This window comes from Leptopilina heterotoma, unplaced genomic scaffold (genome assembly GCF_015476425.1).
Source record: "Leptopilina heterotoma isolate Lh14 unplaced genomic scaffold, ASM1547642v1 Lhet_123, whole genome shotgun sequence".
Classification (NCBI taxonomy): Eukaryota; Metazoa; Arthropoda; class Insecta; order Hymenoptera; family Figitidae; genus Leptopilina; species Leptopilina heterotoma.
In genome coordinates this window covers 2,082,911-2,110,857 of record NW_025110842.1, presented here as the reverse complement: position 1 = coordinate 2,110,857, position 27,947 = coordinate 2,082,911, and the positions used below count along the sequence as shown (strand labels likewise).

General features: G+C 27.4%; 1 protein-coding gene across 1 annotated transcript; it reads right to left on the bottom strand.

Moving 5' to 3' along the window:
• Positions 1-108: 108 nt before the first annotated feature.
• On the bottom strand, positions 109-26,532 carry LOC122512017 (protein Tob1-like). The gene is made up of 3 exons (XM_043627622.1): positions 25,736-26,532; positions 7,709-8,542; positions 109-5,217 (listed from the first exon to the last, which is right to left on the bottom strand). The coding sequence occupies exons 2-3, from the start codon at positions 8,488-8,490 to the stop codon at positions 4,599-4,601; spliced, it is 1,401 nt and encodes a 466-aa protein (XP_043483557.1). The 5' UTR covers positions 8,491-8,542; positions 25,736-26,532; the 3' UTR covers positions 109-4,598.
• Positions 26,533-27,947: the final 1,415 nt, after the last annotated feature.

Sequence of the window (27,947 nt, the reverse complement as noted above, 5' to 3'; positions counted from 1 at the left end):
TTGTTTTTTTTTCATCATTTTTTGTATGGCTTATTAATTAAATCGGATCTGCACATTCCGCGATCATCGTACAAAAATTATATGTAACTTGCTTGAGGTACGCCTATGCGCGCAAGAAAGGAAAGGTACAACAGCGCCACTTACGTTACTACGAACACACCACTCTACGTCTACTGCATTATTATAAAAATAAAATGTAAAATCGTACCAAAGACGAGTTTTATGAACGGTACAAAACTAAGCGTTTAAAATACGCGAAACGACTATAATTTCGGAGTCATTTTGCGCATATTATTTAGAGAATCCCTGTCTGTCTTTTTTTCATCCAAACATTCTTTTTTTTATTTAAATTAAACTACACTTTTTTTTACGCACTTTTTTTTATGGTCTTATTGGGGGAAAATTCACTTTTTATATTGTCAGGACGCGACATCTATTGCACCTTCAGTTTTTTTCTTCATCTAGGACAGAAGATTCCTTTTTTTTTTTGATGCGCGTCACTCGACAAGTCAATCTTCGGGTTTTTTTTTCTCCAAACACAATTTTTAATTCAGCTGAGTTTCTACCGTTCTGGAAAAACTCGCCGAAGTAAGTGCATTTGCATTATATCATACGTAGGCTCTCTACAGATATATCGTTATTTTCCGACTATACCAGTGAAAAAATAAATTATTATTACACGTTGGTAATTTTTTTTATCTGTGTCGCTGTTTCCAAAGGTTGGCGTTTTTTATTTTTTGGCGCTTGGTCCGCATCAGAGCGCATGGAGACAGAGTTTCGACAATTTTTTTTTTTTTTTTTTTTTTTTAATTTTTACCGTATACATCTAGAGTGTCGATTATAAGTACCATGCATCATCGCGTAACCATCTTCTCACCAACCATTTGTATTAAATAAACGCCACGAAGTATTTTTTTTGCCCGCAAATAGTCGAAGGAGTTTTTTTTTTTTTATTTTTCTCTCTTATTTAAATACAGACAGATGGTTTTTTGTTTTTTTTTCGCGGGGGGCACTCGCTTAATGGGAGCACCACGCGTCTTTTTTGCATTCGTTTAACATACTTATTTTTTTTTTTTTTTTTGGTATATATATACATGCTTTTTTTTATTTATATATATATATATAACACTCGGTATCAATTCTCTTCCAAAACTGAGATCGTTGAGTCGTCGACTCGAGAAAAAAGGAATCGACGATGCGATAACGTGCGTGGCTTCGCTTATTATTTTTCATCGACTATGTGAGCGGTTCATTCACTTTTTTTTTTTTTGTAATTTAATTTCCCCCCTCTCTCTCTTGAAAAATTAAAATTAATTTACTATTTGGTATTAAAATTAGGAAAAGATTTTCTTTTTATCACAAAAATAAAAAAGGAGGCAATATTTACAAATGTACAATAATTAATATCGATTTTATGGTTTGGTTTTCTTTCTTTTTCCTTGTGTCTGGTCTACAATGAAAATTTTTAGTTTTTTTCCAATGAATTCTGTGGATTAAGTTCAAAATTATGTTATTGTGACTGTCGAAACTAAAAAGTTCCATTGTGAACGCAGCCTTAGGCAGAAAATGCAGGGTTGACATATTTTAACTACCCATCCCTGCAGAACGAAAGTTTAAACCATTTTGTTAGCTGCCCAACCCTGCCGAACGAAAATTTCAATTTTCGTCACCTTCCCAACCTTGCTGGACGAAATTCTCAACATTTTTTAATTACCCACCCCTGCTGAACCAAATTTTCAATTTTTCTTTTCAACTACCCAACCCTGCTGAAGCATATTCTCAACTTTTCTGGCAAACTTCCCAACCTTGCTAATAGAAATTTTTACCTTTTTTTAACTACCCAACCCTGCCGATAGAAAATCTCAACTTTTTTTGTTAACTACCCAACCCTGCTGGAATATATTCCCAACTTTCCTAGCAAATTCCCAGTCCTGCTGTTCAAAATTTTCTAACTTTTTATTACCTACCCATCCCTGCTGAAGAATATTCTCAACTTTCCTGGCAACTTCCCGACCTTGCTGATCGAAATTCTCAACTTTTTTTATTAACTACCCAACCCTGCTGAAAGATATTTCCAACTTCCCAACCTTGCTGATTAAAATTTTCTACCATCATTTTCAACTTTCCATCTCTGCTGAACGAAATTCTCAATTTTTTAAATTAAATTCCCAGCCCTGCTGAAGGATATTCTCAACTTTCTTGTTAACTTCTCAACCCTCTCAATTTTCTTGTTAACTATCCAACCCTGCTGGACGAAATTCTTAACTTTTTTTGTTAACTACCCAACCCTGCTTAAAGATATTCTAACTTTTTTGTCAAACTTTCCAACCTTGAAATTCTTAATTCTTTCTGTTAACTTCCCAACCTTGCTAAACGAAAATCTCAATTTTTCTTCTTAACTACCCAACCCTGCTGTTCAAATTTTTCTAACTTTTTTTTCAACTTTCCATCCCTGCTGAACGAAATTCTCAATTTTTGTTCTTTACTACCCAACCCTGCTGAAGATAACTCTAAACTTTCCTAGCGTAACTTCCTAACCCTGCTGATTGAAATTTTTTTTAACTTTTTTGTCAACTTTCCAACTTTGCTGAACGAAATTCTCAACCTTTTTGTCAACTTCTTAACCTTGCTGAATAAAATTCTTAATTTTTTTTATCAACTACCCAACCTTGTTGAAGGAAATTCTCAACTTTCTTGTCAACTACCTAACATTGCTGAAAGAATTGTTTTTTGACATTTTTGCCAAATCCCGAAAATTGAATGACGAAATTTAAGAAAATTGCTTCTAGCAAGGTTGGGTAGGTGGAAAAAATGAAGCATTTACTGTCGCATTTGGGATGTTGCCTTGCGTATTGGGCCTTAAAGGTCTTTTTACAAGACGAACTTAAGAAAAGTAACTTCTGAAAAGCGACTTTTTATTCGAAATTTCTATTTTTTTACAAGTGTAAAATTTTGAACTTAAAGGTTTCCCCACAATATAAAATCAAATCGTTACTCAGCGGAAGTATCATAAAAGGCCACTCCACAATAAGAATTTAGCTAGTTACTTAGTGTTAATAACCTTAAAGGTTTCTTCACAATGCGTTTTAGCTTGTCACCTAGAGAAAATAACCATAAAGGTACTTCCACAATGGAAATATAGGTAATCACACAGCGATTGTAGCCTTAAAGGTATTTCCACAATGTGAAAATAGCTAGCCACCCATCAGGAACAACTTTCAAGGTCTTTCCACAATACAAATTTATCTAGTCTCCCAGCGCTAGTAACCTTAAAGGTCTTTCGACAATGCGAATTTAGTTAGTCACCCAGAAGAAATAACCATAAAGATTATTACCACAATAGGAGAATTAGCTAGTCAACCATCGAAAAAAACATTCATAGTCTTTCTACAATGAGAATTTAGCTATTCACCCAGCAAATTAACCTTCAAGGTCTCTCCACAATACCAATTTAACTAGTCACCCAGTAAGAAAACCTTAAGGATCTCCGCACAACACAAATTTTTCTAGTCACCCAGCGGAAGTAACCGTAAAGGTATCTCAACAATATAAAATTAGCTAGTCACCCAGCGGGAGTATCCTTAATGGTCGTTCTACAATGCGAATTATGCTAGTAATCCAGCAGAAATGACCATAAAGGTATCCCCAGAATAGAAAAATAGCTAGTGAACCATTGAGAAACAACTTTAGCGGTTATTCTACAATGCGAATTTAGCTAGTCACCCAGGGGTTGTTTCCTTAATGGTCTTTCCACAAAGGAATTTAGCTAGTCACCTAGAGAAGTATCCTTAATGGTCTTTCCACAATGACAATGTTTGCTAGTCACCCAGCGGAATTAATCATAAAGGTACCTCCACAATAGGAAACTAGCTAGTCAACCATCGAAACACAACCTTAACGGTTATTCTACAATACGAATTTAGCTAGTCACCCAGCGGTAGTATCCTTAATGGTCTCTCCACAAAGGGAATTTATCTAGTCACCCAGCGAAACTAACCTTAAAGGTCTCTCCACAATACCAATTTAACTAGTAACCCAGAGAAAAAACCATAAAGGTCTCCCCACAACACGAACCCAGCGGAATCAACCCTAAAGCTCTCTCCACAATAAAAATTCAACTATTCACTATCATAAAATAATCAAATAATCGATTTAAATATACAAAAAAGTGAATGCGCCCATAGAGTCGAATGCAATATTTTTCGATCTTAGAACAATTGTATGTTATTTCGCAAAACGAGGCCATTTAGGAATACAAGGGAAGACCTCTTTTATGGTCTCTATTTATCGAGGTAGTCAAAGGGATTTTTAGGTAGAGTTTGTTTGGACAAAGAGGTAAAACACAATCACTCGCACACTCTCTCAATTAGTCTCTCTTTCTCTCTCTCCCATACACACACTCTCACACTCATTCCCTCTCTTTCTCTCCTTCATAGACAATAAACTTTTTTTCTCTCAATTAACAATTTTTTGGTTGCTTTTCTCTTACTTGGGAAAAGGGGTAGGGGGTGGGTAGTGGGAGGATAGTAATATTAGACCACCGAAAACGAGTAAAACGAGTTGCTTACATCTCGTGCTACTGATAGTTTTGCGGAGTATTAATTGGCCACAAGAAGATGTTGATATTGATTTGCCGGATATGGTGTGACTACCGAACCAAGGCCAAAATTATTAAGACCATCGACTAGATTTGTTGTTTTATCCTGTTGTTGTTGTTGTTGTTGCTGTTGTTGTTGCTGCTGCTGTTGTTGTTGTGTTAAATTTGACCCACTAGTGACATTATTTCCGGAGCCAACAGCCAAATTTGTCTGTTGTGTTGCTGCACTGTTTATTGTACCGTAGAATTGATGTCCAATCGTTGGATCGAGATAGGATGTGGGGAATTTGGTGCTTGTGTAAATATCTGCTGGAAGATAGCCGCCATTGGCTGCTGCGGCGGCCGCACTGTGTGCTGATGAATCAAAGAGATTGCGATGTGGGAATTGTGTGGGGTTTATGTAGGTTGGTGTGTGTTGTAAAAAGTATGCACTTGGGTCCGAGTGTCCTTGTACGCCTGGGGAGAGACTGCGGCTGCTTGGTGATGTTTGGGATGTTGGGAGTCCTGGTTGTTGTTGCTGTTGTTGCTGCTGCTGTTGATGGGGATGATGGTGGTGATGGTGGATCTGCTGTTGAATGGCGCGTTGCTTTATGTAGTTGGAGAATTCGGTGGGCGACATTCTGCGAATAGGAAAAAGAATTGTTAGTATTGAGAAATGTTTTCTTCTTATAATTGTAGGAGACGGAAAAAAGGGCTCTGTATTATCGACATTAACGATTGTCGGTAAGGAAGACATTCACGTGGTAATTTTGTGGGGAAATCTACCTTACCGACGGTTTTGGTTCCCTCGTTATTTTGAAGAAATGTTACCGAAATATTACTGCAAATTTACAAGGAGTGCGATTCTGTAATTTCCATTTATTTCTACTGTACTTTCACTTCCTCTACACTTCAATCTCACTTCCTATTCACTTTCCTTACAATTCACTCCCACTATCCATTCACTCTCACTTCCCATTCACTTTACTTCCACTCCCCCTTCCAATTTATTTTTATTTCCCATTCACTTCATTTTCACTTCCCCTTATGCTTCTCTCACTTCACTCTTACTTCCCCTTCACTTCATTTTTACTCCCTATTTACTTTTCTCTTAAGCCCCATTCACAATGTGAAAATAGCTGGCCACCCATCATAAACAAGTTTTAAGGTCTTTCCACAATACGAATTTATCTAGTCTCCCAGCGATAATATCTTTTAAGGTCTTTCCACAATACGAATTTATCTAGTCTCCCAGCGGTAATATCTTGAAAGGTCTTTCCACAATACCAATTTAACTAGTCACCCAGAGAAAAAACCATAAAGGTCTTCCCACAATACGACTTTATCTAATCTCCCAGCGATAGTATCTTTAAAGGTCTTTCTACAATGCGAATTCAGCTAGTCTCCCAGCGGTAATATCTTGAAAGGTCTTTCCACAATACCAATTTAACTAGTCACCCAGAGAAAAAACCATAAAGGTCTTCCCACAATACGACTTTATCTAATCTCCCAGCGATAGTATCTTTAAAGGTCTTTCTACAATGCGAATTCAGCTAGTCACCCAGCAGAAATAACCATAACTATTACCACAATAGGAGAATATCTAGTGAACCATCGAAAAACAATCTTAATGGTCTTTCCACAATGCGAATTTAACTATTCACCTTCAAGGCGAAATTAACCTTCAAGGTCCTTCCACAATACGAATTTAGCTAGTCACCTAAAGGTATTATCCTTAATTGTCTTTACACAATGATAATTTTGTAGATACCTAGCGGAAGTAATCATAAAGGTTTCTACACAATATTAATTTAGCTAGTCACCCAGCGGGAGTATCCTTAATGGCCTTTTCACAATCCTAATTTTGCAGTCTCCCAGTGAAAGTAACCATAAAGGCATCTCCACAATATGAATTTAGATAGTCACCCTGCGGGAGTATTCTTAATGGTCTTTCCACAAAACACTTTCACTACCCATTTACTCATACTTTTCACTTTCACTTCCCATTCGCTTTACTTTCACTACCCCTTCAAATTCTATTTCATTTCTCATTCACTTTATTTTCACTACCCCTTCAGTAAAGTGACAATAAACTGTCAAGGCAGTAAGAGTGAAGGTAGAATAAAGTGAATGTGAAGTGGAAAGGGAAATTAAATGAAAGGGAGGGAAACGTGAAATCAATTGGAAGAGGGAAATGAAGTGAACGTTAAGTGGAAGGGTGTAATGAAGTGAATGGGAAGTGAACGTGTAGTGGACTGGGGAATGAAGCGAATAGGAAGTGAACGTGAATTGGAAGGGGTAATGAAGTGAAAGGTAGGGAAACGTTAATCAAAAGGGGGAATGAAGTGAATGGGAAGTGAACGTGAAGTGGAAGGGGGAATCAACTAAATAGGAAGTGGACGTAAAGTGGAAGGGGGACTTAAGTGAAAGGGAGGGAAACGTGAAATAGATTGGAAGAGGGAAATGAAGTGAACGTGAAGTGGAAGGGGGTAATGAAGTGAATGGGAAGTGAACGTGAAGTGGAAGGGTGAATAAAGTGAAAGGTAGGGAAACGTGAATTGAAAGGGGGCAATGAAGTGAATGGGAAGTGAACGTGAAGTGGACAGGAGAATGAAGCGAATGGGAAGTGAACGTGAATCGAAAGGGGGAATGAAGTAAATGGGAAGTGAACGTGATGTGGAAGGGGGAATGAACTGAATAGGAAGTGAACGTGAAGTGGAAGGGGGAATAAAGTGAAAGGTAGGGAAACGTGAATTGAAAGGGGGCAATGAAGTGAATGGGAAGTGAACGTGAAGTATAAGGGGGAATGAAGTGAATGGAAAGTGGACGTGATGTGGAAGGGGGAATGAAGTGAATGGGAAGTGAACGTGAAGTGGAAGAGGGGAATGAGGTGAATAGAAAGTGAGAGTGAAGTGAAGAGGTGGAATGAAGTGAATAGGAAGTGAGCTTGAAGTGAAAGGGTAGAGTGAAGTGAATGGGAAGTGAGATTGAAGTGGAGGAGGGGAAAGAAGTGAATGGGGAGTGAGAGTGAAACAAATGGGAAGTGAGAGTGAAATTACAGATTGGCACCAAAAAATTTCCCCTCCGTTCGTATCTCAACATATTTTTCCAACCATAAAGCTTAGTACACACCTGTTAGCCCTCTTGCTGCTCGTCTTGAGTTTAGTGCTACCGAACTTCGTCTGTGCAAAAGTGGCGGTAGTGAAGGTCAACGGAGCAGTGGATCTCGGTATAAAACTCGGCCCCGGACTCGGTGAATTCTTAAAGGAACTCGACAGTGGAGTGGGCGACGGAGCCGACGACGAACCAGAACCATGACCATTCTGTTGATTATTGCTATTCGAGCCGTTGCTCCCATTACTGCTCGTACTCCCATTGCTCCCCCCTCCATTCCCTCCTCCACCACCGTTGGCCAGTGAATTAGCGAATGGCGACGTCGACTTTGGACTCAGACTCAGCCCACTGAGCGACGTGCCCACGGATTCAATTGGCCGGAAGCATTGCGCCTCGGGATTGAATGTCTTGGTGACCTCGCGATCCGCCGACGAGTCCTCGTGCAAATCGGCCGACTCCGAGTAGAGGATTTTAATGACACTCGTCTCGCCGATGCGATAGCTCACCTCGCCGGGATCGACCCACACGGCCAGCTCGGCGGGCAAGTTCTCGAGTATGTCCTGAATGGGCACGCCACTCTCCTTGGCCGCGCGCTCCAGCACTCTGTCTATGGGGTCGCCAGTCTTGAGGCATCTGAACGCCGAGCCCTTGAACGGCTTCTCCGGATACCAGTGGCCCTTGAATTTGTCCTTCAATGCCTTCTCCAATTCCTCACCGAATATATTCACCCGACGTCTTGGAAGTTTATTGTAGAGATATGATATCACAAAATTTAGAGCCACTTGCACTTCAATGTGCATTTTGGGCTTTGAGAGTGATGAAATGGTTGTCAAGGTTGTTGATCAAAAAAATCTGTAACAGAAGGAAAAAAAGGCACAATTAATTAGGTGACAATTTTTAATAACAACAAATATTTTTCTTATTTTCTTTTTCTAAAAATTCTGTTTGATTTAATTTAATTTTGCTTTTGGGTTTTAATTAGTTCTTTATATCCCCTCTTCCTCTTTGTATGTGCAAGCTTGCAGTAAACTTTCTGCAAACTTAAAGCTTGCAGCAATATTGCCTGGTAATCTTTCAGTGAGCTTTTCAGAAGCTACAGCATGCAGCAATATTGTAAGGTAAGCTTGCAGCAAAATTTCTAGAAAGCTTCCAGTAAACATAAGCTTGCAGCAACATTTTTTAGAAAGCTTGCAGCAGTATTTACTAGAAAGCTTTCATCAAACTTTGAGAAAGCTTTTCTATCTTTTACCCTGTAAGCTTGCAGCAAACATTTCTTTTAATATTGCAGAAAAATTTACACTTAAAGCCAAATTTTGCAGCAATATTGTTGTAAAGCTTGCAGTAAACTTTCTGCAAGCTAAAGCTTGCAGTAACATTGCCTGGTAAGCTTGCAGTAATCTGACAATAAGCTTATTTGTGAGAATTGCAGCAAGATGTTGACTTCCTGTCTGCGTAATTTGGGTCAATTGCCGATTAAGGAATAATGTAAATATCATTGGCTCGTGAGGTGAAAAAAATTATTTTTTAAACCTTCGTTTCATGGCGAAGGAATTTTTCTTTTTTTGCCCCCTTCTTGGCTGAGATCCAAAATTTAGTCATCATCATCATCATCATCAGTTGCGCCATTACACTCACAAGTTCATATAACTCTCTCTCTCTCTCTCTTCTCCGGGTTTTATTTTTAATCGGTTTTGTCTTTGGCACAAATAGATACAGATTTTTGCAAGAGTCCAATCCGTTGGAACCATAAACATGTTATTCTTTTAATAAGCTTCTTTCATTTTTTTTTATTTGAAGTTCATTCTCTCTTTATATCCTTTCATTCTCTCTCTTTATTCTCTCATCCTGTTTTTTTAATCTCTCTTTTTATTCTCTCATTCTCTCTTTTTTCATTTTCTTTTTATTCTTTCATTCTCTCTTTTTTCATTATCTCTATTTAACTACATTCTAATTTTTTTATTTTTTCATTCTCTCTTGTTACAGTGTTCATTTTCTCTCTTATGAGGTTTAATTCTCTCTTTCTGGAGTTACATTCTTACTTTTTAGAGTTTCATTCTTTTTTTTTATAGCGGAATTCTCTGTCTTCTTAGTTTCATTCTCTCCTTTGAGCTTTCATTGTCTCTTTTCAAGTTTCATTTTCTCTAAAATAATATTTACATTCTCTCTCTCTCTCTCTCCCTCTTTAAACTTTCATTTTCTCTTTTAATAGTGTCATTTTCTGTCTTTTTTATTTCATTATCTTTTTGCAGGTTTCATTCCTCCTTTACAGCTTTCATTCTCTCTTTTTAGTTTCATTTTCTCTTTTTAGTTTCATTTTCTCTTTTCTAGTTTCATTCTCTCTTTATAGATTCATTCTGTCTTTGCAGACTTTTCGTTTTCCCTTTTCAAACTTTCATTCTGTCTTTTTAAAATTTCATTCTCTCTTTTTAAACTTCCATTCTGTCTTTTTAATTATAGTCCCTCTTTTCTAGTTTCATTCTGTCTTTTTAGACATTCATTCTCTCTTTTCAGTTACTTTACCCCTTCTTAGAGTATCATTTACTCACTTCATGGATTTATTCTCTCTTTTTGCACAATCATTCTCTCTTTTCTTACACACAGTCATTCTCTCCTTAAGAGTTTCATTCTCACATTTTGGTTGAAAATGATAAGAGAGAAAGAGACATATGAAAACTCTAAAAAGACAGAATGTCAGTTCAATATATATTTTTGGAGTTTCATTTTTTACTTTCATTCTCTCAAATATAGAATTTTATTTCTTCTTTTTAGACATTTATAAAGAAGAAAGATGAAATAAAATTTTCATTTTGTTTTTTCCTCAACATTCATTTTCTTCTTTTAGTCATTCATTATCTCATTTTATTGTTTCATTCTGTAATTTTATTATCATTTTTTTCTGTTTTTCAAAAAAAAAAAGAAAAAAACTTAAAAGATAGAATGAAACTTTAAAAAGACAGAATGAATGTGTCTCTAAAGGTAGGGTCAAAATACTAAAAAGACAGAATGAAACTAAAAAAAACAGGAAAAGCTTATTTTCTCTGTCTAGAGTTACATTCTCTCATTTCGTTTGGAATGTCATTCTATCTTTTGAGTTTCACCCTATTTTTTTAGTGTATCATTCTGTCTTTTTCAAAGTTTCATTTTCTCTCTATCTTTCTAGTTTCATTCTGTCTTTATAGAGTTTTTTTTTCTATATTTCACAGAGTTTCATTCTGTCCTTTTTGGAGTATTTTTCATTCTTACCTCCTCTCTCTCTCTAAAAAAAAGACAGAATGAAATTCTAAAAGAAACAAAATAAAACTTTAATAGGACAAAATGAAACTTAAAAAAATTGAGAGGAACTCTACAAAGACAGAATGAATCTAAAAAATCGAACGAAACTCTAAAAAGACATAATGAATCTTCATTCTCTCTGCTTAGAGTTACATTTCATTTGTTTGGAGTGTCATTCATTTTGCTTAGAGAGGAAAGGAGGAGGGAGGAGATAATGAAACATAATCGAAAAAATAATCAAACTAAACTCTCAAAAGACAGAATTAAACTCTATAAAGACAAAAATAAACTGTAAAAAAACAGAATGAAACTGAAAAATGATAAAATTCAACTTTAAAAAGACAGAATGAAACTCCATAAAGACAGAATGATGCTGCAAAAAGACAGAATTAAACTGAAAAATGATAAAATTCAACTTTAAAAAGACAGTATGAAACTCCATAAAGACAGAATGATGCTGCAAAAAAGACAGAATGAAACTCAATAAAGACAGAATGATGCTGCAAAAAGACAGAATGAAACTGTAAAACGATAAAATTCAACTTAAAAAAGACAGAATGAAACTCCATGAAGACAAAAATAAACTGTAAAAAGACAAAATGAAACTGTAAAACGATAAAATTCTACTTAAAAAAGACAGAATGAAACTCCATAAAGACAGAATGTTGCTCCAAAAAGACAGAATGAAACTGTAAAACGATAAAATTCAACTTAAAAAAGACAGAATGAAACTTCATGAAGACAAAAAAACTGTAAAAAGACAGAATGAAACTCCATAAAGACAGAATGATGCTGTAAAAAGACAGAACGAAACTATAAAATGACAAAGTGCAATTTTAAAAAGACAGAATTTAAAGAAGAATGAAAAGAAAGAAAAACAGAATGAAACTTTATTTTTTTATTTTTACAGTTTCATTCTCTCTTCTTTGAGTATTTTTTCTTCTAGTTATTTATTCTTTTTGTTCAATAAGAGAGTGGAGGGGGTTCATTCTCTCTTTTTGGAGTTTTTTTTTTTTAGTATTTTTTTGTAGTAATATTTTCTTTTTGTTTCAAGAAAATAAGAGAGGGGCGGGTTCATTCTCTCTTTTTTGAGTATTTTTCTCTAGTATATTGTATTCTTTCTGTTTTAATAAAAAGTAAGAGAGGGGAAGGGGTGTTCATTCTCTCTTTTTGGAGTATATATTTTTAAATATTTTTTCTGTAGTTATATTTATTCTTTTTGTTTATTGACAGTAAAAAGGAGAGGGGGGAGGTTAATTCTTTCTTTTTTGAGTATTTTATTCTTTCTGTTTAAATAAAAAAAGGGAGGGGAGTGTTCATTCTCTCTTTTTGGAATTTATTTTTTTTTAGTATTTCATTATTTCTTTTTATAGAGAAATAAAGGGAGAGGGGGGGGAGAATGAAACTATATTAAAATTCTTTAAACATTTTGCATATAATTCACATAATTTTTCTTTCTCTTTTTTGTTTTTGCTTCTTTTTTTTTTTATTTTTCTTGATGTGTTTTGTGTCATGAACTGTATTGTATAGTTGGGTTTGTGTGTTGTTAGGTTCCAGCAGTTTGATTTTAACATAGAACCAGAAAACGTGTCAGATCAATACAGCGCAACCTCAGTGGAGACAACTCTGCTCCAGATAACAAGTCAAGTATATGGATGTACCACGTGTGCATGTATATATATATATACGTGTAGTACTATTTTTTTTATTTTTTTTTATTTTTATTTTGCTCTTCTTTTTATTATTATTATTATTATTATTATTATTATTATTATTATTATTACGAAATTACTCACAACATATTAACTATGTAGCCTAATTTAATTAGAAAATGGGTTAAGGAGTACAATATACCTATATACTATATACGTGTGTACATGTTTATTAATAAGAAAATTTTCCTCCCGCATTATATTTAATAATAAGGTCAGATCTATTAAATAATGAAAATGTGTCTTGTTTTCTTGTTTCTCTTTTATAAAATCTCGTTTATTTTTGGAATTTTTTTTTAGTTGTCACGTCGGTGTGTGTATTTTTGTGGGTCTTTCGTTTTTCTTCATTATTTCTTTATTTCTATTTAATTATTTTATTTTTTATATTAATTTATTTTTTTTTATTTTTTATTATTTCTGTAATTACGCTATTTAATTATTTTTATTATTTCTTTATTCTTGCAATTTTTGTGTTTTCGTTATTTTTCTATTCTTACTAATTTTTTGGTTTTTATTATTTCCATATTTTTACTATTTTTTTATTTTTATTATTTCTTTATTCTTACCATTTTTTGGGTTTTTTTTTATTATTTCTCTATTTTTACTATTTCAGTGTTTTCGTTATTTTTCTATTTTTACTTTTTCAGTATTTTCGTTATTTCTCTATTCTTACTAATTTTTTGTTTTTTACTATTTTGTTATTTTTCTATTTTTTTTAATTTTGATTATTTCTTTCTCTATTTTTACAATTTCTTTATTTTTATTATTTCTTTATTCTTACTATTTCTTTTTTGGTTTTTATTATTTCCATATTTTTACTATTTTTTATTTTTATTATTTCTTTATTCTTACTATTTTTTTTTTTTGGTTTTTATTATTCCCCTATTTTTACTATTTCTGTGTTTTCGTTATTTTTCTATTTTTACTTTTTCAGTATTTTCGTTATTTCTCTATTCTTACAAATTTTTTGTTTTTTACTATTTTGTTATTTTTCGATTTTCTTTAATTTTGATTATTTCTTTATTTTTACTTTTTCTTTAATTTTCATTATTTCTTTCTCTATTTTTACAATTTTTTTATTTTTATTATTTCTTTATTCTTACTATTTCTTTTTTGGTTTTTATTATTTCCATATTTTTACTATTTTTTTATTTTTATTATTTTTTTATTCTTACTATTTTTTTTTTGTTGTTTTTTTGCTATTTTTTTACTTTTACTATTTCTTTATTTTTCTATTTTCTTTAATTTTTATTATTTCTTTATTTTTACTTTTTCTTTAATTTTCATTATTTCTTTTTTTACTATTTCCTTAATTTTCATTATTTAATATTTTCTTTCTCGACAGTTATTTTTTTTTTTTACTTTTTCTTATTATTAAAAAAAAAATAAAAATAAAAACCACGTTTATAAATAAATAAATAAAAATATTTTTTTCGAATAAATAATACAAAAATAGTTTTTTGTTGGCAATAAATAAAATATTTGTTTTGACATAAAAAAAAAATGCTGGCGAATAAATTTTGCTTTTTAATAAAAAAAAAAAAAAAAAATAGTTTCGTTGGCAATAAAGAAATTATTTGTTTTTCGACATTTAAAGCAAAATGATAGAAAATAAATTTTTCTTTTTAATCGAACAGATTTTTTTCCTATAAAGAAAAATATTTCTTTTTCTTTTTGTAAAATTTATTTAAATTAATTTTTGTAAAATTGAAAATAAATAAAAAAATAAAATAAAGAAATTAGTATTTTTTTCGAATAAATAATACAAAAAATTCTTTGGCAAATTAAATAAATTGTTTTGTATCTACAAAAAAAAAAATAATCAAAGGAGAAGTTTTCATTTTGAATTCGAATACGGATTTTATTCTAAAAACGAAAATAACGAAAAAACGCGAGAATTTCTTGTTTTCAAGTATTTTGCGAAAAAAATTTTCGGCAAGAAGACATTTCTAGACATTATTTATAAGAAGCCCCCGTGACCTGTATGTCGACCTACGCAACTTGAATCCAAGTAAAATCGTTTGGTTTAAAATTAGATCTCCATCCATTGCTATGACTAATTTTCAGAAATAAACGATCAATTAGAAATTTCCTTTTTTTATCGCCAAGTGAAAATTGTTATTTTCATAAATTATACACCACTTTTTTCTTTTGTCTTTATTTTTTTATTTCTTTATTTTCTTTGTTTTCTTTATTTTCGTTATTTTCTTTATTTTCTCTGTTTTCTTTATTTTCTTTATTTTCTTTATTTTCTTTATTTTCTTTATTTTCTTTATATTCTTTGTTTTCTTTATTTTCTCTATTTTCGTTATTTTCTCTATTTTCTTTATTTTCTCTATTTTCTTTGTTTTCTTTATTTTCTCTATTTTCTTTATTTTCTCTATTTTCTTTATTTTCTTTATTTTCTCTATTTCCTTATTTTATTAATTTCTTTATTTTATTTATTTCTTTATTTTATTTATTTCTTTATTTTACTATTTTTTTTCTTTTATTAATTTCTTTATTTTGCCATTTATTTATTTCATTTTTTGATTTTATTTTTTCAATTTAAAAATTTTTTTAATTTTTATTTTATTATATCATTTCTTAATTTTTTAATTTTATTCTTTATTCATTTAACTATTTTCAATATAAACTTTATTTGCCTTTGCCTACAAACGTATAAATATTTTTGTAAATAAAATAAAAAACAATTTTTTTTTAAATTGTTCTTTTGTCAGTAATATTTATATTATACATTTTTTTGTTTTTAATTTTTCAAAATTTTTATCATTTAATTATTTATCTATTTTCAATATAAACTTGTCTTGCTTTTTTTGTACAAATGTGCAAATATTGTTCAATAATATTTTTTTTATTTTTTTCCATTTTATTTTTTTTTTATTTTTTTTTATATTTAAAATTTTTATAAATCTGTATCTATAAAATATAAATTACAGAATGGAAATAACAGAAAGAACATTAAGATAAGAATTTTGTTTGAAGAATTAAAACAGTGTAAAAGACAAAAATTAATTTTTAAATGGTTCATCGTTAAATTACAATGAAGACAATATTTGAATTTAATGTGATTTATAAAAGTGACTATTAACCTTGTATAAAGTAAATTCTTTGAAAAAAAAATTTTCAAAATAATTCAAATTTTCTTCTTTTCGAAGAAAACAAACACTTTTTTTTTAAATTTCCGCTTATTCAAAACAAAATTCATTCTATACATTGTTTATAACAAAATAAAATTATTAAAACTTTTTTTTTAGTAGGGGAGAGTCTCCAGTTGTGAGACACCTCCAGTTGTGAGACAGTCAATTTTTTTTAACATGCAATATTAAAAAGCCGATTGGTTTATATAAAAACATTTCTTTTTATATGAGCCAACTTTTTCGTTTACGCCGAAGCGGATATACAAACTGTTTTTGTTAAATACCAACACTGTGTGAGATAATCGACTAAAAAGCGTTTTTTCAAAAAATGCAAAGTACTTTTTTTCCAAGTTAATTAATTGGAAAAGGTAAATGTAATGCATTTTCTTTTAGTGTTTTCCTTATATTTTGTGATGCAATATTGCATTGTGCCAATCTACGGTTGAAAATAATTTAATTTTCCTTTTTCAAAATAGCGCCAATTTCTGGGTGTGAGACACAGCATATCACCAGTTGTGAGACGGTGTCAACACCCATCTGGGCAGCATAAAAAATACGACTTTGCAGGCATACTATTTAAATGTTGTTTTGATTTTTTTTTCTAGTATTTTTGGGCATGTCAAGTGGAAAAAAGGCAATTGATTCAGAAGAAATCAATTTGAATGCTCTTGTTGAAGCTATTAAATTGTGTTTATTTGATAGTCATATTTTGGCGAATAAATATTATTATTTAGTATATAATAATATATATTATTAATATATTTAATTATTTCTACTACACATAACGTTTTATGTCAAACTTATTCAATTTTATCAATTTTTAATGAGTGTCTCACAACTGGAGACATTTTTTTTTTTTTGAAAAAAGTGATGTGCTCGGAAAATGTATCGTAAAATTTTTTGAGTTCATCGAAACACTATACTTTCTTTTAATAAAAGTTGCGTATTTCTGTTACCTTACGAACGGTTTATTTTATTTACAATTTCGTTTACCCGTTTACAATTTACGGGTCAAAAATAAAACCCGTCTCACAACTGGAGACTCTCCCCTAAATTTGATTTCTTATTCGCATTGTGTTATTCTGTCTAAAATGCGATAGCTACATTTTTATGGAATATCAATTGTTTAAATAATAATATTAATAAAAAATAAAATTGTACTTAAAAAAAAAAAAAAAATTGCCTCGGCAGTGAATTTACTGTTAAATAATAATTATTGGTTTCATTTATAATTATTATTATTATTATTATTATTATTATTATTATTATTATTAAAAACGAAAATGCTAAAAATAATAATTATAACAATAATAATAACAATAATAAAAACAATAATAATAAAAATAATAAAAACAATAACAATAGTAATAACAATAATAATAATAATAATAAAAACAATAACAATAGTAATAACAATAATAATAATAATAATAATAATAATAATAATAATAATAATAATTTTTTAATAAGAACAATAAGAGCAATAAAAAATATTAGTTAGGAAAATGATAATAAAATAACAATAGGAATACAGTTAATTAAAATATAATTGCCGTAAATTTTTTTTTGTTAAAAATTGCGATTTTTTGGTAAAAAAAAATGAAATACATTTAATAGTTTTTCTATCTGCAATAATACGTATATTACAAAATTTGTTTCAAGGTTCTTCCTTTTTCTGACAAATCATTGTTATTATAAAGTTAAATGTCCAAGAAAATTAAAAATGACGTTTCTATTTCCCACTCTGACCTTGTTGAGCGCATTTATAAAAAGAATAGAAAAAAAAATTTTTTCAAATCTGTAAATTATGGAATACTTAAATATTTGCAACTCTAATAATAATATTAATAAAAATAATAAAAATAATAATAATAAAAATAATAATAATAATAATAATAATAATAATAACCAAATATTAATAATAATAACAATAGTAATAATAAAAAAATAATAATAATAATAACAAAATATTAATAATAACAATAATAACAAAAAAAACATTAATAATAACAAAAATAATAATAAAATATTAATAATAATAATAAAAATAATATTGTTTATTTATATGAATATATCACTTGGAAAAAATTATATAATTAATATTTAAAAAAGTTATCAATCTCCAAAAAAAAAAAAAAAAAAGAAAATGAATAAATAATAATAAAATAATAATGGTACATTTTGTTTATATTTAAAACAATTCTTATTATTTAACAAATATAATAAATATTATTCAAATATAATAATTATATTATGTACCTACAATTTATATTTATAATACTTTTTTTTTTATTTTATTTTATTTTTTTATTTTTTTAAAATTTTTTTTTAAAGTGAAGTGAAGTTTTACAATAATACGTATATATTTAAAAATATTATTTCTACATAAAAAATAAAAAAAAATATTATATTATTATTATTATTATTATTATTATTATTATTATTATTATTATTATTATTATTATTTATATTATTATTTTATTATTATTTATATTATTATTTTATTATTATTATTTTTTTATTATTATTATAATTTTTTTATATTATTTTCGTAAATATTTCAATGCATTGTTTCAACTGAAGCGAAGAAAGAAACGAAAAAAAAACAGATTAGAAACAAAAAATTGGAACTTTCGGTAAACTGACACGAGTTTCGTGTGAAAGTGAAACAACATTGATTAGATAATTTCGTTAAATAAGAAAGGCACCTCAAACACGGTTATTTAATATCTTGGATGCTGCTCACTTTGTACAGGTGGCAATAGAGGAAAAAAAACCTCAATTTTCTTCACAAAAAAAAAAAAAAAAAAAAAAAAAAAAAAAAAAAAAAAAATTTTGTCTAGATATGAAAAATAAATATTTTCATTCACAGAGTAACTTTTTTTTATTACTATTAACATAAGGAAAAACGGAATTTTTAGTGTTAAAATGTAAAAGTAAATAATTTTCAAGAAATAAAAAATTTAAAAAAAAACTTGTTTTTATTTATTTATTTATTTGTTTATTTATTATCATTTTATTTTTATATTTATATATTTATTTTCATTTGTTTATTTATTATTATTTTATTTTTATTTTTATTTTCATTTCTTTATATATTATAATTGTTATTATTATTTATTATTTATTGATATGAGCTATATTTACTATCAATATCACTATTTTTTGTATTACTGATTAAAAATTTTTTTTTTTAATCAATTTTAATCATTTTATTAACAAAAATTATTATTTTGTTTTTATTTTTTTGTATATTTACCAGTTATTTTGGAATTATTATTATAAATTATTATTTATTATCATTTTTATTAGTATTTACCATCAATTTATTGTATTTCCTATCAATTTTACAAAAAAGTAATAAATTTCCGTATTATAACTAAATTTTGACGGTAAAATATTACCGCTTGCGAGAAAGTCAATGGCGCCCTCTGTCCATCAACTTGAACGCGGGCTTTTTGAAATCAAAAATTTTATTTTATCTTGTTTTGGAAAATTAATTTAATTTTCTCAATAATTTTTATTTATTTATAATTATTTTTAATTATAAATATTATTATTTAATTATATATTATTATTTAATATTATTTATAATTATTATTTGCTTCTTGGCTTAAATCGCTTTTTAAAATTATTTTACATTAAAAAAAACCATTCATACAGTTTTTTTATTTTCTTATAATTATTATTTTTCTAACTAATATTTCAAAATTAATTAATTATTAATATTAATTAATTAAATTTTTTTTTGGCTTTAAAAAAAATCTCATTTTTTTATTTCGTTTTCAACAAATTCTTTTATTTATTTTTTTTTATTTTTGAAAATTCTCTTATTAATTTCTTCATTTTTCTCAAAACGACCTAATTTTCTCTTCTTTACGAAATTAAAATACATTTTTGAATTTTGTGTGACAAAAAATTATCTTCTCGCAAGATTTTTTTTTTTGTAATAAAAAAGTCAACATACAGATTTTTATTTTTTTGTAGATAATTGTTATTCTTATTAAACAATTGGATTTGAAAAATTGTTTGTTAATTTAATAAAAAATTTTTTTTTATCTTGTTTTTAATCATTTTTCTTTTTTTTTTCTTTTTGAAAATTCTTTTATTAGATTCTTTATTTTTCTCAAAACGACCTAATTTTGAATATAAAAAATTGTTTGTTAATTAAAAAAAAACATTTTTTTATTGCGTTTTCAAAAAAAAAATTTTTTTTGTATTATTTATGAAAATTCTTTTATTAATTTCCTTATTTTCTCTTTAAAAAAAAATCCAAATTTTCTGTTGTTTACGACATGAAAAATACAGTTTTAAATGTTGTGCAAAAAAAATTATCTTTTTAAAAAAAAATTTTTTTTTTCATTTATGAAAATTCTTTTATTAATTTCCTCTTATTTTCACCAAAATAACCTAATTTTCTATTGTTCGAAATTGAATCACATTATTTTGAATGTTGTGGAAAAAAAATTATCTTTTTAAAACAATTTTTTTTTTTTTTTTTTTTACATTCGAAGAAATATATTATATTTATTAAAGCAGAGCGAGCAAAAAGTCAAAAGAGAGTAAGAGAGGAGATAATTTTAGCAGAGAAGTGTTAAAATAACTGTATTTTTTATGACGCAAAATGAAAAAAAAAAAAAAAAAAAAAAAAAAAAAATTAGTCAATTGAGTGCGAAAGAATTTTCTCGTCTCGACACAATATTTTATGGCTTCAACGGTCAATTTAACCATGAATTACGTAATACACAAACAATACCAAGACTCTCGTCGATGAAATCAATAATTTATATAATTTTCATAATATATATGTATCTATACGTATTCAAAAACTATAATACATACTCAAAATATATATATATATATATATATATATATATATATATATACGTATAGAATAGAAAAATATATATAAAAAGAATTGCACGAATTCCGCCAGCTACTCCTTTGTTTCTAGGTCAAATAATTTGTATTTCGTTATCGTATCGATCTTCTTCACATTATAAAACAGAATAGATAAAAATGAGGCTAGTATATTTCGAAGATACATGTGTTAAGTGTTTGTGTGTGTGTGTGTGTGTGTGAGTGGTTATAATTTTCCTTTTCTTATCGCAATAAAAAAAATGTTTTTTTCTTCATTTTTACTTTTCTTGAAATTGGTTTTTAATTTATTTTTTCTTTTCTCAGACTTTTTGTGATTTTTAATTTTTCTTTGTTACGTTGTAAGAAAGAAAGAAAATTCGTTTTTATGAACGTGTTCCTTGGCAATTGGTTCACGTATCCCTCGCGCTATGTATTATATTATCGATAAGAAAAAATATGTATATTTTCGCTGTAAATTTTGTGCATCGAGTCCCGTTTCCTTTTTCCTTCTATTTCCATATTTTTTCGAATTTTCAAATTTTCAAATTTTACATTCAATTTTTTTTTTTTTTTTTTGTATTTTCAATTTTTTTATAGTTTCTCTATTTTCAAATTTCTTTTTCTTTTCGTATTTTCTATTTTCCATGGAATTTTCGATTCTAATTATTTTTTTTTATATTTCCTCTAATTTAGGAAAATTTAGGTTTTCTATTTTCAATATTTTTTTTGTATTTTTTGTTTTTCGATTTAAAAAAAAACTTTTTTTTTTTTGCTAGAAAATACCTTTTTTCGTAGTCGTAAATAAATATTTTCTGACGGAGTAGAAAATATTTTTTCGGAGCAGAAAATAAATTGTTCGAAATTTTTTCCTTTTTTCCCTTTCGAGTTACTTATTATTTTGAATACTATTTTTCGAAGTAGAAAACACACCTTTTCTAGTGGTAGAAAATACTTTTTAATAAAGTAGAAAATATTTTTTCAAAATAGAAAATAAAATCATCAAAATTTTTTTTTTGAGTTTGAAATACTTTTTTTTGGACTAGAATTGTATTCTTTGTTTTTAAAATTATTTTGAACTTTTTATTTTTAACATTTTTTTTGTAGTTTCTATTTTCAAATTTTCGTTTCGTATTTTCTATTTTCTATGGAATTTTCGATTCTAATTTTTCTTTCATATTTTCTATAGAATTTTTGTATATTTTCTATGTAATTTTTTTTGTATTTTCTATTTTTGATATTTTTTGTATTTTTTAACAATATTTTGTGAAACAATATTTTGTTTTTAATATTATTTTGTATTTTCTATTTTTAATATTTTTTTTGTAGTTTATATTTTCAAGTCCCTTTTCAAATTTTTTTTATTTTCTATCAAATATTCGATTCTAATTAATTTTTTCATATTTTTTATAAATTTTTTGTGTATTTTCTATTTTCAATATTTTTTTGTATTTTTTGTAGTTAATATCATTTTGAACTTTCTATTTTTAATATTTTTTTTTGTACGTTTTATTCTCTATAGAATTTTTGATTTTCATTTTGATTTTTTATTTTCTATAGAATTTTCCTGTATTTTCTATTTTCAATATTTTCTTTTGTGCTTTCAATTTTTTTATAGAATTTTCATTTATTATCACTTCTAAATTTTTTTTTTACATATTTATTTATGAACTTTGTATTTTCTCGAAAATTTTCATGAATTTCGCGATTTTGAATTTTTTTTTATATTTTTGGATTTTCAATTTTACTTCTTGTGTTTTCAATTATATTTTTTGCAATTTCAATTTTTCTTTTTAGATTTTCAATTTAGTTTTTTAATTTTCAATTCATTTTTTGTATTTTCAATTATTTAATTTTTATATTTTCAATTTCAATTTTTTGATTTTCAATTTTCAATTTTGAATTTTCAATTCAGTTTTTTAATATTTTCATTCATTTTTCGTATTTTCAATTGTTTAATTTTTTTTATTTTCAATTTCAATATTTTGATTTTTAATTTAAAATTTTTGATTTTCAATTTCATTTTTTATATTTTCCAATTTATTTTTCATTATTTCCAATATTATTTTTTGTATTTTCAATTATATTTTTCACAATTTCAATTTTCCTTTTTGAATTTTCAATTCATTTTTCGTATTTTCAATTATTTAATTTTTTATATTTTCAATTCAACTTTTTCAATTTTCAATTTCATTTTTCGAATTTTCATTTTAATTTTTTATATTTTCAAATTAATATTCTTGATTTTCTATTTCCTTTTATTTATTTTCTATTTCATTCTTTTTTATATTTTGTTTATGTTTTATTTTCTTTGGCAAATAATTTTGCTGTTTACAATTTTGTTATTTCCTGTTATACATTTTTTCTTATTTTGTATATTTTCCCTGGAATTTTTTTCTTTAATTCAATTTTAATAAATTTCATTTATTTTATTAATTTAATCAATTTAATTAATTTTTTTTTAAAAATACAAAAATAATCGAAAAACAAAGTTTTAATTTATTATTAAATTAATTAACGTTTAATTAATTATTTTTGTTATTGCTTCTAATTTTTTCCTAATTAATTTAATTTAACTTTTTTTTTACCCACTTTTTTGTTTATTTTTTCGTATTATTTATTTTATTTAATAAATTTATTATTATTTAATTATTCACACAATAGTTTAATTAATAATTAAATAACTCCAAAAAAAGTAAATAAATTTCTTATATTTTTTATTTAACTTTTCAAATTAATTATCCTATTTAATCTCTCAAGTTTTTTTTCTTTAATTTTTTTTTTTTTTTTTTTATTAACTTAACATTTTGATATTTTTTTCATTTAATTTCATGTGTTTACAATTTAACTACCAACATTTTTAAAATTAATTATTCTATTCCATTTCTTAATTAATTTAGGGAATTTATTTATTTATTTAATTCTTAATTAAATTTATTTTCTGTCCCTATTTTCTTTCACTTTTTCGCTTTTTTTTCTTTTTCTTTTTTTACTTTTTCGTAAATTTTATTTACTATTTCGTATTTTTCCATTTACATCCTTTTATTATTTATCAAATTTTTTTTATATATTTCGAAAATAATTATAAATTAATTAATTAATTAATAAATTTTCCATTTCTTCTTTGTGCCTTTTTTACTTTTTTTTATCTTTTGTTGCTTTGATTTATTTTTTGGACTTTTTGTTAATTTCTATTTATTAGTTATTAAGGGGATTTGAACCTTGATGACGTCACAGTTTGTGCAAAGCATTAGTTTTAAATCTGTGACGTCATCATGGTTCAAATGCCCTTAAATTGTTAATTTTTTTTAATTCATTAATATTTTACTGTTTTTTTTTAATTCTTTATTTTTTTCTATTTATTTCTATTTAGTTTTTTTTATAATAATTCATTAATTTTTTCTATTTTGTTTTCTATTTTTAATTGTGTTTAATATTTTATTTTATTTAATTTTAAAATTTTTATTTGCTAATTTAAAAAAATTTTTTTTTTCAATTTTAAATTTAAAAAAAATTTTTAAACTCATTATATTTTTTCTCCCCCTTATAATTATTATTATTATTATTATAATTATTATTAAAAAAAAAATCACTAAATTTCTCGATCGTTCGCGAAAAAACCCCCCTCCCTTCCTACCCCCCCCCCCCACCCTAGACTAGAAAATTCTTCTTTAATTCGAAATCAAAAAGGGATTAAGAAAAAAGTTCGCAATTTTTTCCCTCCTTCAAAAAAAAATAAATAAATAAAAAAACAAACAAAAAAATGAAGAAGAAAATGATTCGAAAAAAGCGAAAATAGAAAATAATCCGAAGCCACAGTATTTTTTTTCTTGACCCACTTCTTTCCTTTTTCCTACTTCTTCAATGGCGCAGTAGATTGAAACGTAATAGGAGCACATTTGGCAAGGGTTGAAAGCGGCAAAATTTAAAATAACACAAGAAAAAAAACTCAGATTTTCCACTCTGAATAAAATTTCTGTTTTTTTTATTTTCCAAGAGTTTATATTTTCTGTTTTGAAAAAATAATTTTCTACTCGGAAAAAATATTTTCTACTCCAAAAAAATTAATTTCTACTTCGGAAAATTATTTTCCACTCCGAAAAAATATTTTCTACTCTCCTACATTTTATTCTATTTATATTCTTCTTTTCTACTACGAAAAAAATATTTTCTATACAAAAAATTATTATTTTACACTTTGAAAAAAAAAAAAAAAAAAAAAATTTCGAAAATTTTATTTTCTATTTTAAAAAAATATTTTCTACTTCGTTAAAATTTAGTTTCTACAACATAAAAAAGGTATTTTCTAGTTGGAAAAAAAATTTTTTTTTAAATCAAAAGAGAAAAATTTCGAAAATTTTATTTTCGACTCGGAAAAAATATTTTCTACCTCGTTAAATATATTTTCTACTTCGTTAAACTTTAATTTCTACTACGAAAAAAAAGGTATTTTCTAATCCAAAAAAAAGTATTTTAAAATAAAAAAAAAAATATTTTCTACTTTCGTTAAATACTTATTTTCTACTATGAGAAAATATTTTCTACTTTCGTTAAATACTTATTTTCTACTATGAAAAAATATTTTCTACTCCGTTAAAATTTAGTTTCTATTACAAAAAAAAGGTATTTTCTAGTTTGAAAAAAGTATTTTAAAAAAAAGAATTTCGAAAATTTTCTTTTCCGAAAAAATATTTTCTGCTCCGTTAAATATATATTTTCTACTCTGTTAAACTGTATTTTTTACTCCAAAAAAATAGGTAAATTCTAATTCAGAAAAAAAGGGTTTTAAACTTAAAAAAAATTCAAATCTTTTATTTTCTACTATGAAAAAATATTTTCTACTCCATTAAAATTGTAGTTTCTACTATGAAAAAATTATTTTTCTATTTTCTACTCGGAAAAAAAAAAAAACCCAGAGTACCAAAAAAGTGAGGGTCAAAAAAGTGTATTTTTGACCCTCTCTCCCCCTTTTTTCCTTTTTCCTTTCTTTTTTATTCACTCAACCTATTTTTATAGTCACTAAGTTGAACGTGTAAGTTTCGAGACTTGATAATAATACTCACGTGTCACAGTCAGGCGGTTACGTCGCCTTCGATGTGTGTTCTCTCTTCTTTCCTTTAAATATATATATATATATATATAGTAGATTGAAAATTCCTCCTCGCGACAATTTTTTTTTTCTCTCTCTTCTTTTTTTTTCCTTATTTACGAAATTTTTCCCACTATTCTCGAAACACTTTTTTATTTTTTAATTTTCCAATATTCGATTTTCTATTTTCACGTCGTAATTTATTATCCAAAGACACAATTTTCTAGTCCGTCCATTTAATATCTTGTTTTCTCTCGTTGTGCATATGCTTTCAATGCAATGACTTTGATCGTTGCGGATCGAGTTTTTTTTTTCCTTTTTATTTTTTTGGGGTGGGGCGAGAGAAAAGAGAGGTGACGAGACGATATCGGGGTGGGGCGGGTTAAGAGAGAGAGAGAGAGAGAATACTTTTTTTTGAAAAATACACCAGTTGGTAAAAAAAAAATTGTCACTTGAAAGCACTTTTTTTCACTTTTTTTTTTCTTTTTTTTTTGGTAAAGAAAAATTCACAGTAAAATATTGTCACACTTTTTTTTTTTTTTTTTTTTTTTTGATATGAGTATTATTTTTTCTTACACGCACGCACTCGATGATAAAAAAGTAAAAAAGAAAAGTTGGGAGATGGAACACAAGAAATTGAGTGCTCTGGAATTTTTTTTGTTGGGACACAAAAATTTATTTTTGTTTCGAATTATTCTTTGAATTTTCCTTTTAATTTTCTTCGAATTTTGTTGAAATTTTCATTTTCATTTTTGTTGAATTTTCCTTTGAATTTTGTTTCGAATATTATTTAAATTTTGTTCAACTGTTTAAAATTTTGTTTTTTTTTTGTTTTTAGTTTAAATTTTGGTTTTTTGTTTAAATTTTTGTTGTTTTGTTTAAATTTTGTTTTGAATTTATTTTTTTTTGTTTAACTTTTGTTTTAAATTTAGGATTTTTGTTTTTTTCTTCGTGTCGAGAGAGCACAATTTTTGAAATTTTTTGGTTTGGCCTTATCTATTGGTGGTTCGACTCCCCAGCCATATTATTTCGCACGCGAGTACCGCTGCGAGACTGGAACGGTGGGGTTTCGTGAGGTGGCTTACATAGCCAGGCAGTGAGCGGGGGGGAAAAGAAGGGCATAGAGAATGGAGTTGGGAGCGGGCGACGCAGGGGATTGGCGGGGGTGTATTTCTATCGCGCACGAGTAGTAGAGAAGCCCTGCTATCGGTCTTGCCTCTGCCAACTTTGCTACATCGAAATTTTTCCCCAATGCGTTCCTTCCATTACACACACACACACACACGGACACAATTACAATTTTTCTATACATTTGCATATTTTCTACAGAAACGACTATTTATATGTATTTATTACTTTTCAAAAAAAAAAAAAAAATTCCTCCATTTTTAAGGTCAAAATAAATTTTTGAATAGGACAAAAAAAAATAAATGTAGAATTATTTCCAAATAGGACGAAAAGAAAAATATTTTGAAAAATTATACTTAAATTAATAAATTATACTAAATTAAAAAAGCAATTGTTTTAAAATTAAAAATATGAAATGAAAAAATTCTAAAATCGATCAAATTTGATTGAAATTGATATTATTTTGAATTTTTTAAATACTGACACCGGATTCGTGATCAGTGACCCAAAAAAGCCCCGAGTGACGATTTTCAAGTGAATTTGATCAATTTTAAAAAATAAGTCCGCCATATTGGATCCGCCATTTTGAATTTTTAAATACCGACACCGAATTCGTGATCAGTGAAACCAAAAACCCCCGAGTGACGATTTTCAAGCGAATTTGATGGATTTTCAATTTTCATGGCCGCCATATTAGATCCGCCATTTTGAATTTTTAAATACCGACACCGAATTCGTGATCAGTGACCCCAAAAACCCCCGAGTGACGATTTTCAAGCGAATTTGATCAATTTTTAAAAAAAGTCCGCCATATTGGATCCGCCATTTTGAATTTTTAAATACCGACACCGAATTCGTGATCAGTGAAACCAAAAACCCCCGAGTGACGATTTTCAAGCGAATTTGATGGATTTTCAATTTTCATGGCCGCCATATTAGATCCGCCATTTTGAATTTTTAAATACCGACACCGAATTCGTGATCAGTGACCCCAAAAACCCCCGAGTGACGATTTTCAAGCGAATTTGATCAATTTTTAAAAAAAGTCCGCCATATTG

What these genes read in the sequence shown, in the direction of transcription:
- LOC122512017 (XM_043627622.1), bottom strand. Translation starts at nt 8,490, where the DNA reads ATGCACATTGAAGTGCAAGTGGCTCTAAATTTTGTGATATCATATCTC. An exon ending in AGCAGCAAGAGGGCTAACAG is followed by an intron (nt 5,218 to 7,708) that starts GTGTGTACTAAG and finishes TCCTATTCGCAG; the next exon opens with AATGTCGCCCACCGAATTCT.